The 12,622-nt window shown below is 47.8% G+C and overlaps 1 protein-coding gene across 1 annotated transcript; it reads right to left on the reverse strand.

The window, feature by feature from the left end:
- Positions 1 to 1,267: 1,267 nt before the first annotated feature.
- SERPINC1 (serpin family C member 1) lies at positions 1,268 to 11,655 on the reverse strand. Its single transcript, XM_032838710.1, has 7 exons — positions 11,502 to 11,655; positions 9,252 to 9,621; positions 8,744 to 8,959; positions 7,817 to 7,954; positions 5,754 to 6,144; positions 4,643 to 4,707; positions 1,268 to 1,517 (listed from the first exon to the last, which is right to left on the reverse strand). The coding sequence occupies exons 1-7, from the start codon at positions 11,540 to 11,542 to the stop codon at positions 1,341 to 1,343; spliced, it is 1,398 nt and encodes a 465-aa protein (XP_032694601.1). The 5' UTR covers positions 11,543 to 11,655; the 3' UTR covers positions 1,268 to 1,340.
- Between the last annotated feature and the right edge of the window lie 967 nt (positions 11,656 to 12,622).

Raw genomic sequence — 12,622 nt, forward strand, 5'->3', positions numbered from 1 at the left:
GAACTCCTGCCAGACCCTGTGAAATGAACCAAATTCCTTAATGTCAACACACAAAACCTACCCATTTTTAAGCTGTCCCCACCCCCTGCCAAAGGGAAAAAAAAGAAACAAGGAAAATGAGGAAGTTTAAAATGGCTACCCTGATTGTAGAAGTTTCCCCAGGGGGAAATACCCAGTATTAAGTTATTTTCTCAGCTACCAAATTGCCAGAAACTTCTAGGTTGTTTTGTGGGAGGCTGAGATTTAAGTAAAAACTCAAGTGAAAACAAAGGCTATAAGATACGATTCCGATTTATATTAGATTTGTTCTCTCCCTTAATTTGACAGGTGTTCTCAGTCTCTCCTCCTGTAGATTCTGTCCTTCCCCTGATGACAAGCCAATAGTCCTTGGTGGGGTTGCATGTCTCCTAGAGCCCCGGAAGCCCTGTCGTGTCGGGGGAGGGGGGAGGGCAGGAGGGCGGGCTGAGACTGGGGTTGGGGGAGGGAGATTCAGAAAGAGTGAAGATATGGGTTTATATAAACATATTTAAAGCAGTTTAGCAAAAGCTTTCTCGTTGAACAGCTTTAAGAACAATGTGAATGAAATCTTAGCAACTTGGTTAGTAATTTGAAAAGTCTATTAATGTATACTTGAAATTCTGTTTGTATAAAAATACATTTTCCTCTTTATTTTAACACTGTGTAAAAGAACATTATGCATGTGAGTGGTTTGAGAATTAAATGGTTTAATACTCAGATTTGACTGTCTGGTTTTTCTGTTTACAGAGATTAATTCTTTTACAATTTTTGGATTTTTTTTTTTTTTTTTTTTTTTTTAGTATGATGGGAATACTGACATTTTAGGCTCCCCCTGCCCTTTCGGGATGTCTGCCATCCTACCATCTTTCAAGATGCAGAAGTAACATATTTCCCTCCATCACTTTTTTTTTTTTTTAAGATTTTATTTCTTTAAGAGAGAGAGCATGTGTACAAGCGAGCGTGGGGGTGGGGGAGCGAAGGGAGGGGGAGACTCTGTTGGGTGCAGAGCCCTACATGGGCCTCGGGGCTCGACCTCATGACCCTGAGATCATGACCTGAGCCGAAATCAAGAGTAGGAGAGGCTTAACCAACTGAGTCCCCCTCAGGCACCCCCTTCCTCCACTTTTCTTGACCCAGGTGTGCTCACTGATAGAGAACAATAGAAAGCACTCACTTGACCAAATGCCCGCTAGTATCTCTATCCATTTCCCCTCTCCCTGTCTTCACTTCATGTGGCAAAATCCATTCATAATTGGGAGTAGTTGTGTTTATTTTTACTTCGATCACAAACCAAAACAGGAAGAGGTGCAAAAAATAACACTTCAGTTATCACAGGGGTTGGCTACTCTGCCCATGAAGAGAATAGTGTTGAGAGCAACTTCCCTTATAAGAACAAGAAAGGGCCTGTTGGCCTTGAAGGTCACCCTGTTGGGGTTCAGCGAACGGCCAGCAATCCCGACAACAGTACTTGCTGCTGCTTCACTGCCTTCCTCGTTGACCTGCAGACCAGATAGGAAACACAATGGAAACATTAGCTCCTCTGCAGTTCACTGGAGGCCATAAATCAGTCACAGACACAGCAGTTCCTCAAAATGCTGTTTGTTCTCCAGGGAAGAATACGCTCGGGTCAGGTTGTGCTCCCACCAGAACCCCAGAACCCGACTTTTACTCATTGTTTCATCCAAGGAATATTGATGTAACCACTTGTGTTCCTCCAAGCTTTGTGCTGGGTAAGAGCAAGGGTTCCGTTCGGGTAACCCCTGACTGAGCCAGTAACATGGATATACACAAGGCTGTTGCATTTCTGGCTGGCCCCATCATACGGGGTATGGCAAGAGGGTTATCTTGTACCAGATGCTAAAAGAGACTTTGAATCTAGATCAGAACTCTGTAGTCGAGATAGTTTCACTCTTGGAGCATAAAGATCCCAGACAGAACTACCCCAAGCAACCACTCAGGACACTGGGCCTATGAAAAGACGAGGGTCTTATGGCTGAATGAGGGGAGTATTTTTTGGAGTAATAGTCTAACACATTGGTATTTTAATTTGCTGATAAGCAGAATTGCCAGAGAGACACCTTCAGAAAATTTTGCTTGGGGCCCCGGAATATCACCAAAACTCTCCCTGCCTCTTAATGAAAGCCCTTCAGATCCCTGAGCTTTGTGGAGCTGGTTGAAGAGACGCTGTCCCTGTCACTCTTCTTGCCTGCTTCCTTACCATCCAATGCCCCTGTCTTTCCATGCTGTTTCATGGTCATTCTAGGACTGGATTTGTGAGCAGACAGGTCTTTGCAAGACCAGGATCATCTTATTCAAAGCAGACACTGGCCTCTAATGGCTTCCCAGGAGATCTACAATCAGCTGGGGTCCTGTATATTGGGTTCCCAAGGTTTCCGAGGAAAACAAATTTGTTCCAAGAGCTGTGGAGAAACCTTGTGCCATTGTTTAGTGGGCTAAAGGGGGAATAGCCCGCTAAATCCAACCTCTGCGTCTTCCTAGTGGTAACTCAAAGCCCTCAAGGGTGTCTGAGTTGACTTATTCCATTTAGGGTCCTTAGACGAGGACTTTTCAATCAGAGTGAAAATACTGAAGACCCAGCTTCCCTCACAGTCTTCCTAAGTGTACTTCCTTCATAATCCATATCAAAGAAGGTGTCAGTAGTGGCATTTGTACTTCCAAAACCACTAATCCAGTACTCCTATAAAATCCCTAGGTCTGATCTCAATACCTTGAAGATACAGCCCTCTGGTCTTACTGTTGCCCTGCAGGTCACTGACATCTGTCATCCTATGGATTTTATCCCCACGTTGAGGATTTGGGTACCTCACTCATAGCCTTTCTGTCAACCCTAACTCCTGCTATCATTTAATGCAGATAATTAAAATATCTTGGTAGGAGCCCCAGTCAGCACCCTAACCTCCCCCGATTCCTTTCATCTCATCAACCCCAATGAGCACTACCTTTGCTCTGCATAACCAAACCAGGCCCACGGCATGCCTTGAACTTGCCATCTCTCAGACTTGTTCTACCTTTGAAATTATAATAATGACACTATCTTCTCAGACTATAATCTTTTTCTTTTTCAAGCTATTGGATCTCCTCAGTCTCATAACAATTATTCTGCCTTCCTTCTGTCCTTTGATCCCTCTGAGCTTGGACTCTGCCACTGTATTTACTAGCACCATGCTCTGAAACCTTTCTCCTTTGACCATAACCTTTCTTGGCGGTTTTCTCAATCCTGTGACCTTCTCTAACAGTGGCCATCTCCTTTTCCTTCCAGACTGGTTCCCCCAGAAAATAGTGGCTTCCCAAACCTGGTTGTGGATTAAAATCTCCTGAGGAGCTTTGTAAATATGCTGATTCTCAGACCCCATTCTGGATTCTCCAAGAGTCAACTCCCCACTGAACTAGTGCTATTGGTCCATAGTTCAGTATTTGAAAACGAGAATTTCTTTTTTTTTTTTTTTTGGAAGATTTTATTTATTTATTTGACAGAGAGAGATCACAAGTAGGCAGAGAGGCAGGCAGAGAGAGAGGAAGAAGCAGGCTTCCTGCTGAGCAGAGAGCCTGATGCAGGGCTCGGTCCCAGGACCCTGGGATCATGACCTGAGCCGAAAGCAGAGCCTTTAACCCACTGAGCCACCCAGGTGCCCTGAGAACGAGAATTTCTATAGGCTTTACATAGTTATTACTCTAGTAAAGGGTTCCATGGGCACCTGAGTTGGGGAAACACTGGGTTAAGCAATATATGTTTTTAAGTTTTTATTTTAATTCCAGTTAATTAACATAGTGTTATATTAGTTTCAGGTGCACAATCTAGTGATTTAATGATCGCACACATTACCTGGTGCTCATCACAGCAAGCGCTTCCTTAATCCCCATCACCTGTTTCACCCATCCCCCACCCACCCTCCTCCCCTCCAGAAGGAACCGGTTTTTTTCACTGTGGAACTTCTTAGATGCCAAAATGCCAGTGTGCATTGTTAATTTCCCAAGAAGAGCATATGCATTTATTTGACCACTGAACTTTGTTTTTTGTAGAGTTCTAGTTCTTTGGAACACACTTTAGGATGTGATCCATTCTCATCAGCTCGGCTTCTTTACCCTCCATTTGCTCTTCAGCTGTTACAATCAGGCCTGTGCCCCAACTAGTCTGTCCAAATTCCACAGGTAATGGTAACCTATGGTCAGTTTTCAATCTTGTTACTAGATGCTTTCTGTCTCCCTAAAACTCCTGCCTGTGTTTCCATGAACGCCTACTCCCCCGTTCTCCTCCTCTGAATTCCTTCTCTGTAGCCTTTGTTGGTTTCTTTTCCTGTGTCACCCTCCCCTAAATGTTTGACCTGCTTCAGAAGTCGTGGGTGGGGGTTAGAACAATGGGACCATGAAGGCTTCAGGGAGTGCTGTCTTGGGGAGGCCTCATGGAGGAGGGGGCTACAGATCTGGGGTTTGAGGGACACTGGAAACATGCCTTTTTCCACAGTTGTGTCCTGCTGTTCACACACCTACTGTAAAACCATAGACCCAGGGAGCAAGAACTCCATAGTTACAAATCACGTGAGAGACCAATATACTGAAAAAAGAAGCGAGAGCATTAGAAGAGAGCAAAGGAAGATGTACCCACCTCAAGAAAGGCCTTATGGAATGCATCTGAGATGTAGAGGTCGCTCCGGCCTCCTGCGATAATACCTGAAGGAAAACCAGAGAAGGTTCTGTGAAGTGGGAGAAAGTTGGCTTCAACCCACAGAAAGGAATGCAGTTTGAATTAAGAGGTTCTGTAGGGCTTTTTTTGAAAAATAAAAACCCTGAACGCTCATCTAATGATACTCCCTAAGTAAATAAATACATGTTAAAAAGAATAAAGTCCTTTAGGCTTTTTCAGCCTGGCTCCTGAGAATGTACTCTCATGCTTCAGCTCTTGGAAGGGGGTAGGGGACTCTGTTCTTAAAGAAAAACTCACTCCACTTAGTAGGAATGTCTTTCTTTCCAGTCTGGCAACATTTTCAAGAGAGAAGTTGGTTAGACCTAGTTTAAATTTTTTTCAGTTTTTATTTATTGAAGTCATCCCTACACCCAGCGTGGGGCTCAAATTCATGACCCTGAAATCAGAAGTCACATGCCCTTCCTTCTGAGCCAGGAGCCCCTGGTTAGACCCTGTTCATAGGCAGCCTATTAAAGGTAAATTCAATTACCTGACATTGTAAACTTCTTTTGTAAAAAGATATTTTAATGCATATTTTTAAAGGATGGTAGGAACCAAGGCGACAGAACACTGTTGCTGAAGTCTCACAGCGGGGGAAGGTTGGCCACATCTGTTGTCCAAGTGATGTTAGGGCAAACTCAGGAGCCCTTTGGAATATCAGGCTGTTCAACGTCAGCACTGCCTATGTTGTGGGATGAAGATGTCTCCCGCTCTGAATCATATCCTTACTTTGAATTCTGATGTCTTTTCGAGTTCTTCTCTACGTGGTCCCATCCCGCATATCAATTACAGTCTCAAAGCATCCCACTGCCCACTGAGCCCCTGGACATCTAGGCGCAGACTCCCCAGGATATGGAAGAGGAACCAGACCTTGGGAAGGAAGGGATCTCCCCGAGTTAGCAGCAGAACCCTTGCTCTACTCCTAACCCGTTGCTCTTTTCTACCCTTTCCACAATTCTTTCACCTTTGCTCAACCCAGCTTGGGGGCGGGGGGAATGGACAAAGCAAAGAGAAAAGCCCTTCCTGGGCTAACCTGGGAGCCTGGACTTCTCAGGGCTGAACAGGTCCACAAGGCCCATGTCCTGCAGCAGCTCCTTCACACTGAAGCTGTCCTCAATGCGGAAGCGGGGCACGTGGGCCACCAGCAGGATCTCTGTCATCTCGTCCAGCCACTCCTGCAGCATCTCCGGGGTGAGCTCCTTCTCCACCTTGGCCAGGGTCTTCTGCAGCTTAGGCAGAATGAGCACCATGGTGATGTCATCGCCCTTGAAGGGCAGTTCGAGCACCTGGGTGCCTTCAGCCACTTGACGATAGCGGAACTTGCCTTCCTGGTACATCATGGACGCCAAGCACGACTCCCCATTAGCCTTGTGGAACAGTTCCTCCCTTGTGTTCTCGGGACTGAACTTGGACTTCCACAGGCCCTGGGAGGAGACAGCAGGTGGAAGAATCACAGTGAGAAGACCGCAACCCACTGTAGGAGAATCCTGATGTGGGAAATAGTCACATTATTTTATCACCCTAATATGTAGGTAGACTTAGTAGAAGAAATGTGAGAGGGCTGTGGATGGAAAGGTTTACAATGACTATGGCAGTGATGGAATTACCAGTGTTTTTTTTCTGTGAACTTTTCTGTATTTCCCAGATTTTCAGCAGTGGCTATTTATTTGCTTTACAACTAGAAAAATAAAAATGAAAACTGAGAACAACCTACTGGCCTCTTCACAAGCATCTTTTTGAGTTTAAATCTAATTGCCCTTTGCTTTCTGCCTCCCACCTGTCTCTTTCTCAATCCAAAAGGCTGGGCTCTTTCCCCGATAAATAAAGGCCAGACATAGGTAATAACCCAGGGAGTTGTCTCAGAGCCCTGCCCCGGCAGGGGGTGAGTCCTGGCTAACTTCCTGCTCAAAGATGGAGGGACCCTGGGATACAAGACAGCCCTGTGAAATATTCTGAGTTGTAATTACCATTCCTTGTCCTTTCTGGCTGGTTGATTTGGGTCCTCGCCTGTAAAACTGGGAGCTGGAGTTGGCAATACTTGCACCACTCTAAGCATTTCACCTGTGTTCACTTACTCAGGCCCCTCAAGAAGCCCATGAGGGAAGTGTGTCCTTATTCTCACTTTACAGATGCAGTATTTGAGGCACAGAAAGGCCTCCGGTAACTCACCTGAGTTCACACAGCAGAAATGGAAGAGTCAGGATTTAAGTAATCTGAGAGGCCCGCCCGAGGTCTCGTTGATGATATTATGAGAATAAAGAGGGCTAATAAACACCAAAGTGTTCTGTAAACCATAAAGGGCAATACACATTGTGTAACTACAACCTTCTCCATGCTGAGGAGGGAGAAGGAAACCCCAAGGGGCAGGTGGGTGGCAACAGGCCTGGCTGAACTCCTGGGCTCTGTGGGGGGGGGAGGAGGGGGGATGCACGTAGAGCACAACCCGAGATGGGCAAATGTGCCCCAGTTCCCCCCAGCTTAAACCTGTGGCCCTCCTGAGTACCAGGGGCCTGTTTATTCCCAGTACCCTGCCCCCCATTCCCCTTCCTACATGTCTCCATTTGGAGTAGCCTTTAGAAATCTCAGCTCTGAGAGAGACAAAGCCATGTGCACGACCCAGTCACAGGACTCTGCCGAATTTGGGCTGAGCCTGGCTCCTGCAGGTGCAGAAGCTCCAGGCAAGGGGAACTTTGAGTCACTACTGAAGCTACTCCGGACAATGGAGAAAACCTCATCACCGAGAACTGTCAGTAGAGCCTACCGTGTTGTTCCAGATTCCAAAATGGAGTTAACTGGATAGAAAAATTGTCACCCGTGTATAAGAGTTCAGCACCATGCATACTTTGCAGCTGGGCATGCTAAGTTTGTGTGTACACTCTTCCTTGTGCCCAGAGACACGACCAGGCCCCCTGGACTTCAGGCCAGCAGCCATGGCCCTAGACATGGTTCTAGACTCCCAGTAAATTCATATTTCTCCTCAGGCCAGGCATAGACTGTTTCTCAGAGAGGATCTATCTAATGCCTAATGGTGTGAAAGCAGATGAGCTGGAGGACAAGAGGACATCCTCTGGGTCTCTCCGGGGCCATCTAGAGTACCTTGAAGTAAATGGTGTTGACCAGCACCAGGACCGTGAGCTCGTTGATGGCGTCCTCAGGCACAACATCAGTGATACGCCCTTCGGTCTTATTGGCTACCCATTTGTTGATGATCATTCTGGACTGCTCTGCATTTTCCTGAGGAGAATAGGAAACAAACCTACCCACCTGTGCTTTCAGTGGGCTTCTCTATTTCCCCACACAGCATTTCATTTTCTTCATCAGCCCTTTGCCCTTTCCCACCGTTTCCCACTCTAACCCAGATTGGGGAGAAATTAAATATCTAGTATAATGCCATGAATCTTCCAGATGGTTAGTAAATATTCACAGAAGAAAGAGAAATAAAGAGAAGCAGAAATAAAGGAACAGAAAAGAAGAAAATAGTCTGGGGAAAAAGAAAACAAAATACTATTTTTCTGACATGTCCAGAAGCTAGTGAGTTATGCAGGGGTGAGGGGCAGGAAGGATGCCCTTATGTGGTGAAAAAAAAAAATGGAGAAGTGCTGACTGAATAAAGCCACAGACTTCTTTGTTGCAGGACTCAGCCACTTCATGAATCTCCAAAAGGAGGTTACAAAATGCAGCATACACCAACTTTATTTGAACCTGGTAATTTTTTTAAAATGAAGTAAGACTGGCATCTCCAGAGTCCTTTTTGGTCTTGGGAGATAACATGAAGAATTTATTATTTATACAGCGTTTTAAGAGCGGGCACCACAACCTAAGCCAGAGATAGCACTGATTTCTCAGGTTTTGAGCAAGCAGATATGTTCCAGGGGTGCTGACTTCTAGGCACTCCCCTACCCCCAAACTGCCTTCAACTAGCTTCGCCGCGTTCATTTGGATCCTGGATTCTGCTTCTCTATCTTCTCAACCTCTGAGTGGAGACCAAGAACTCTGAGGTCGGGGACGACATCTGCGACTCACCTTAAAGTTCAGGGGCTGGAGCTTGGCTCCGTACACCACCTCACTGATGTCCTGGTAGGTCTCATTGAAGACAAGCGATTTGTCTCCAAAAAGGCGGTTGGCCGCCACTAACTCCGAGGATTTGTTGGCTTTCCGGTAGAGTCGGCAGTTCAGTTTGGCAAAGAAAAAGTGCACCTGGTCAGACGTCTTCTCAGAGATGGTATCAAACTTAAAAACCTGTGGAAGCCAAAAGAAAATGGAGAAGCCTGGCTAAGGTGGTGGGGTCAGCCCCTGACCAACCGCCACCCAACCTGAGACCTCGTTCAAGAGCAGCACCCCGCACAGGCGAAGTACTCAGCTCACATCTGCTAAGTGAATGCAGGATAAAAGGAGAACAAAGCAGGAGGAAGGAGAAGGCAGAAAGCACAAAGAGACTGGGACACCACCTAACGTCTCTCCCCAGCTCTGGGCAACACAGGTTTCCTTGGCGTCCAGCAAGGAGGCTAGGCAGAAAGGCGTCCCACTGTACCTCCATCAGCTGCTTGAGGGTGTTGTCACAGGCCCCCAGCTTGGTCATAGCAAAAGCTGTGGAGATACTCAGGGGCGACAGGAAAATATTGTCCTTGTCATTCTTGGAGTCGGCCAAGTGCTTATAGAAGGCGGTGGCAAAGCGCGAATTGGCTCTGGACAGTTCCCAGACGCGCCGGTTGGTGGCCTCGGGGACCTTCTGCTCCGCGCCCTCCTCCTCCACCGCCTTCTTCTCCGCCGCCCGGTAAATGCACAGGGGGTTCACGGGGATGTCCCGAGGCTTGGCTGTGCAGATGTCCTCCACGGGGCTCCAGTCACAGGTCACACAGCCCCAGAGCCCGGTGAGCAGCAAGGACAGAAGACATGCCCTCCTATAGGGGGACAGAAAGCGGAGTTAAGCTTGGCTGGGAGAACCCCGGTCCCCGATCTCCGCTGCCCGGCCCCGCGGTGCCCCGGGAACGCACAGGACTCCAGCCCCGGGAGCGCGGCCAGGAGGCGGGCCCGACGCAGGACCGGTCGGTGGGCTGGGGGCAAGTGGATCCACCTGCCCCGACACAGTCAGGTTGAAGTTAAAATCAACGATTGAAGCAGCTGAGGGTCCTAAAGCACCGCGGGCCCAAGGCGGGAGGAAAACGAAGGAGCGCGCAGCTGCCGCTGGGCGAGACGGGACCCACGCCCGGGCAAACAGGCAGGACCCTGAGCGCCCAGCGCAGACTTAGCGCGGTAGGAGGAAAGGCCTCCTGGGTGTTAAAGAGCTGGGGATCCGGACTGATGCAGCAGAGATTTCGGTAATAAAACAGGTAAGAAGGGATGACCAGGGCGAAGCCCCACCTAAGTGCCCAGGCCTCCAGCTCCAGCCCTACCTCCCCCACGGAGCGCCAGACCCACTGTGTGCCAGATAATGCCACCTGCACGACCTGAAGATTCCTTAGCGAAATTGCCACCCGATGATTGTCCTGGTAAGTCTCCCCCACCCACCTCTTCTCCTCCTCCATCCTCCAGCTCAGCAAAGGAGAGCCTCAAGCCAGAAAACGGAGGTCGCGTTGGGGGGGGGGGGGGAGGGGTGTTTCCTCCTTTACCTGTTCCTCAATTTCACCCTCATTAGTCAGACCCTGGACTCAAAGAACTCTGCGTCCTGCTCTCCCCCGCCTTGGTGCAGGCCCTCATCATTCCTCTGCCTGGATTTTTGAATGCTTCCAACAGTGGTTCACTAAAAGCCAATGACATTAATCTTACTTTTTTAAAAATGAGATTGTGCTACTGGCATATTAGGAGAATTGGAACACTGAGGCACACTGGGAGATAAACTCTTGTCGTACTTTTGTACAAAGACCGGGTGGGCCGGGAGCTTCTTCTGGCTGACTTGGGAGTCTGTGTGGGTACTGAGGTTTCTCAGTCTCCCCTGGCAGAAAAAGACTCGCTGAGGTGCTGGGCTGGCTGGAGGCTGGGGTCAGCTGAGGGGTCCTTGGCTCCCTGTGTGAGGTGAGGTCAGCTCTGCAGCCCTTTAAGAACAGAGGCACAGAACGGGAAAGAAGCAGAGGCAATTGGGGAGATAGAGAAGGCAGGGCGAAGAAGCAGAGAGAGAGAACCTTGCTGTTCATTTCCCCATCTTGCTTGCCTTTGGTTTCCCTTTTTGGTCCTCAGCTACATCTGGAAACACATGTGGAGGCTGAAGGGGATCTGGGAGTGTTGTTCTTCGGGAGAAGAAAAACCAAGATGGTGGTGCTACAGCCTCAGTTGGAGCCTCCAAAAACAGCCCAGGTCAAGAAGGGAAATGGGTGCTGTATTGAGGGAGGAGGGGACCTCCCTGTGAGGCTAGTGAACAGGGCTGCTGTCCTTCAGTCAAAGGTCATTGAGATTTTGGAGCGGGGGCAATTGAGTGGAAAGAGAAGCAAAAAGGGAGTTAGGAGATCCTCACAGGTTAAATTTTCCCTCTTTTCAGCTGTATGGCTGGCCTGGGAATTTGCGTTGGAGTGTCCCAGGGCTACTCTGAGGGCTGGCACAGGCACAGCAGCTCTAGGCGGAGAAGACATCCCCTTTGTTTCTTGGGCTAAGAACCCAAGGTGTGGCTTACCCCAAGAGGGGGTGGAAGGGAGGGTGCTTGGAATGACGTCTTCCAAACACGTCTTTTATTGTTACTACGAAGGAGAGGGCCTGGTTTTCTGGAAGGGGTGGAGGCCATCTTCAGGAGAACTTCAAAAGTGAAAAACCCCAATGAGGGCATGCAAAAGAGAAAACTTGCCTCTCTTACCTTTTTCCAGTAGCTACAGTTCCTATCCCACTGGAAAACATGGTTGCTAATCTTCCACAGGGCCAGGCGAGTAGAGATAGTGTGTTCTGAGGCAATCGCTCTGAAAACTGGTTCTTTCCTCTGAATCTGACTGAGGTTCCAGAAGCTAGGGTGGGGGAGGGAGCTGGTGACGAGGGGAAAACTGAGGTCAAAGGCTGATGACCAGCTTCCAGGGTTAAGCAAAGTGTAGAGCACAGCATTGCTTAATTAGAGAAGTTTTAAAGTTCAGTCAGGGCGAGGAAAGGCAAGGCCCACCTCTCTTAGGCATATTCCCTCACTCTCTTCATTAATTTTAGAGAAGAGGAAAAGGAGGACATGTTCTCAAATTTAAACCTGGTCAGAAAATGCATGACAGAGAACTTTGTCTACAGGATTTTTTTTTTTCTTGGTTAACCAAACCAGGAGGTAGAAAATAGGTGAATATAACTAGTCAAGTTCAATGTCCAGAAATTTCTAACTTTCTCCCTGCTCAGTGTAATATGCCCCCCCTCTCTTTTTTTTGGAAGATTTATTTATTTGACAGAGAGCACAAGTAGGCGGAGAAGCTGACTCCCCACTGAGCAGAGAGCCCGATATGGGGCTGGATCCCAGGATCCTGGGATCATGACGCAAGCTGAAGGCAGACTCTTAACCAACTGAGCCACCCAGGTGCCTGCTGTATGCTGTCACAGCTCTCTTTCAGGAGAGAGAGAGTCCATAAAATCTAGTCAGAGGGGAGAGTATTCTGAAACAACTTACTACCTTCATTCAGGCTTCTAAGGACCAATGTGTCCATGACCCAGACAAGGACAAACAAAGGAGGAATTGATCCCACTGGGGGATCGGGAGACAAAGTATGGGGTAGATAAAAACATACATGCTATCTTTGAGATATTTATTTTTTTTAAGATTTTATTTTTAAGTAATCTCTACATCCAACTCCAAACTCAGCGACCCTGAGATCAAGACTCACGCTCTATTGACTGAGCCAGCCAGGCACCCTTGAGCTACTTCTTTAAAAGCAAAGAAACCAAATCCTGTTTCTTGGTGTATATTGTTATTTTTACTTCCAGTTTTGGGGAGGAGATTAAATGAATTCAAAC

The sequence above is a fragment of the Lontra canadensis genome, unplaced genomic scaffold (assembly GCF_010015895.1).
Source record: "Lontra canadensis isolate GAN:19392208 unplaced genomic scaffold, GSC_riverotter_1.0 scaffold106, whole genome shotgun sequence".
NCBI classification, from domain to species: domain Eukaryota; kingdom Metazoa; phylum Chordata; class Mammalia; order Carnivora; family Mustelidae; genus Lontra; species Lontra canadensis.

What these genes read in the sequence shown, in the direction of transcription:
- SERPINC1 (XM_032838710.1), bottom strand. Translation starts at nt 11,542, where the DNA reads ATGTTTTCCAGTGGGATAGGAACTGTAGCTACTGGAAAAAG. An exon ending in TCCAGCCCCTGAACTTTAAG is followed by an intron (nt 7,955 to 8,743) that starts GTGAGTCGCAGA and finishes TATTCTCCTCAG; the next exon opens with GAAAATGCAGAGCAGTCCAG. An exon ending in TCAACACCATTTACTTCAAG is followed by an intron (nt 6,145 to 7,816) that starts GTACTCTAGATG and finishes GTCTCCTCCCAG; the next exon opens with GGCCTGTGGAAGTCCAAGTT.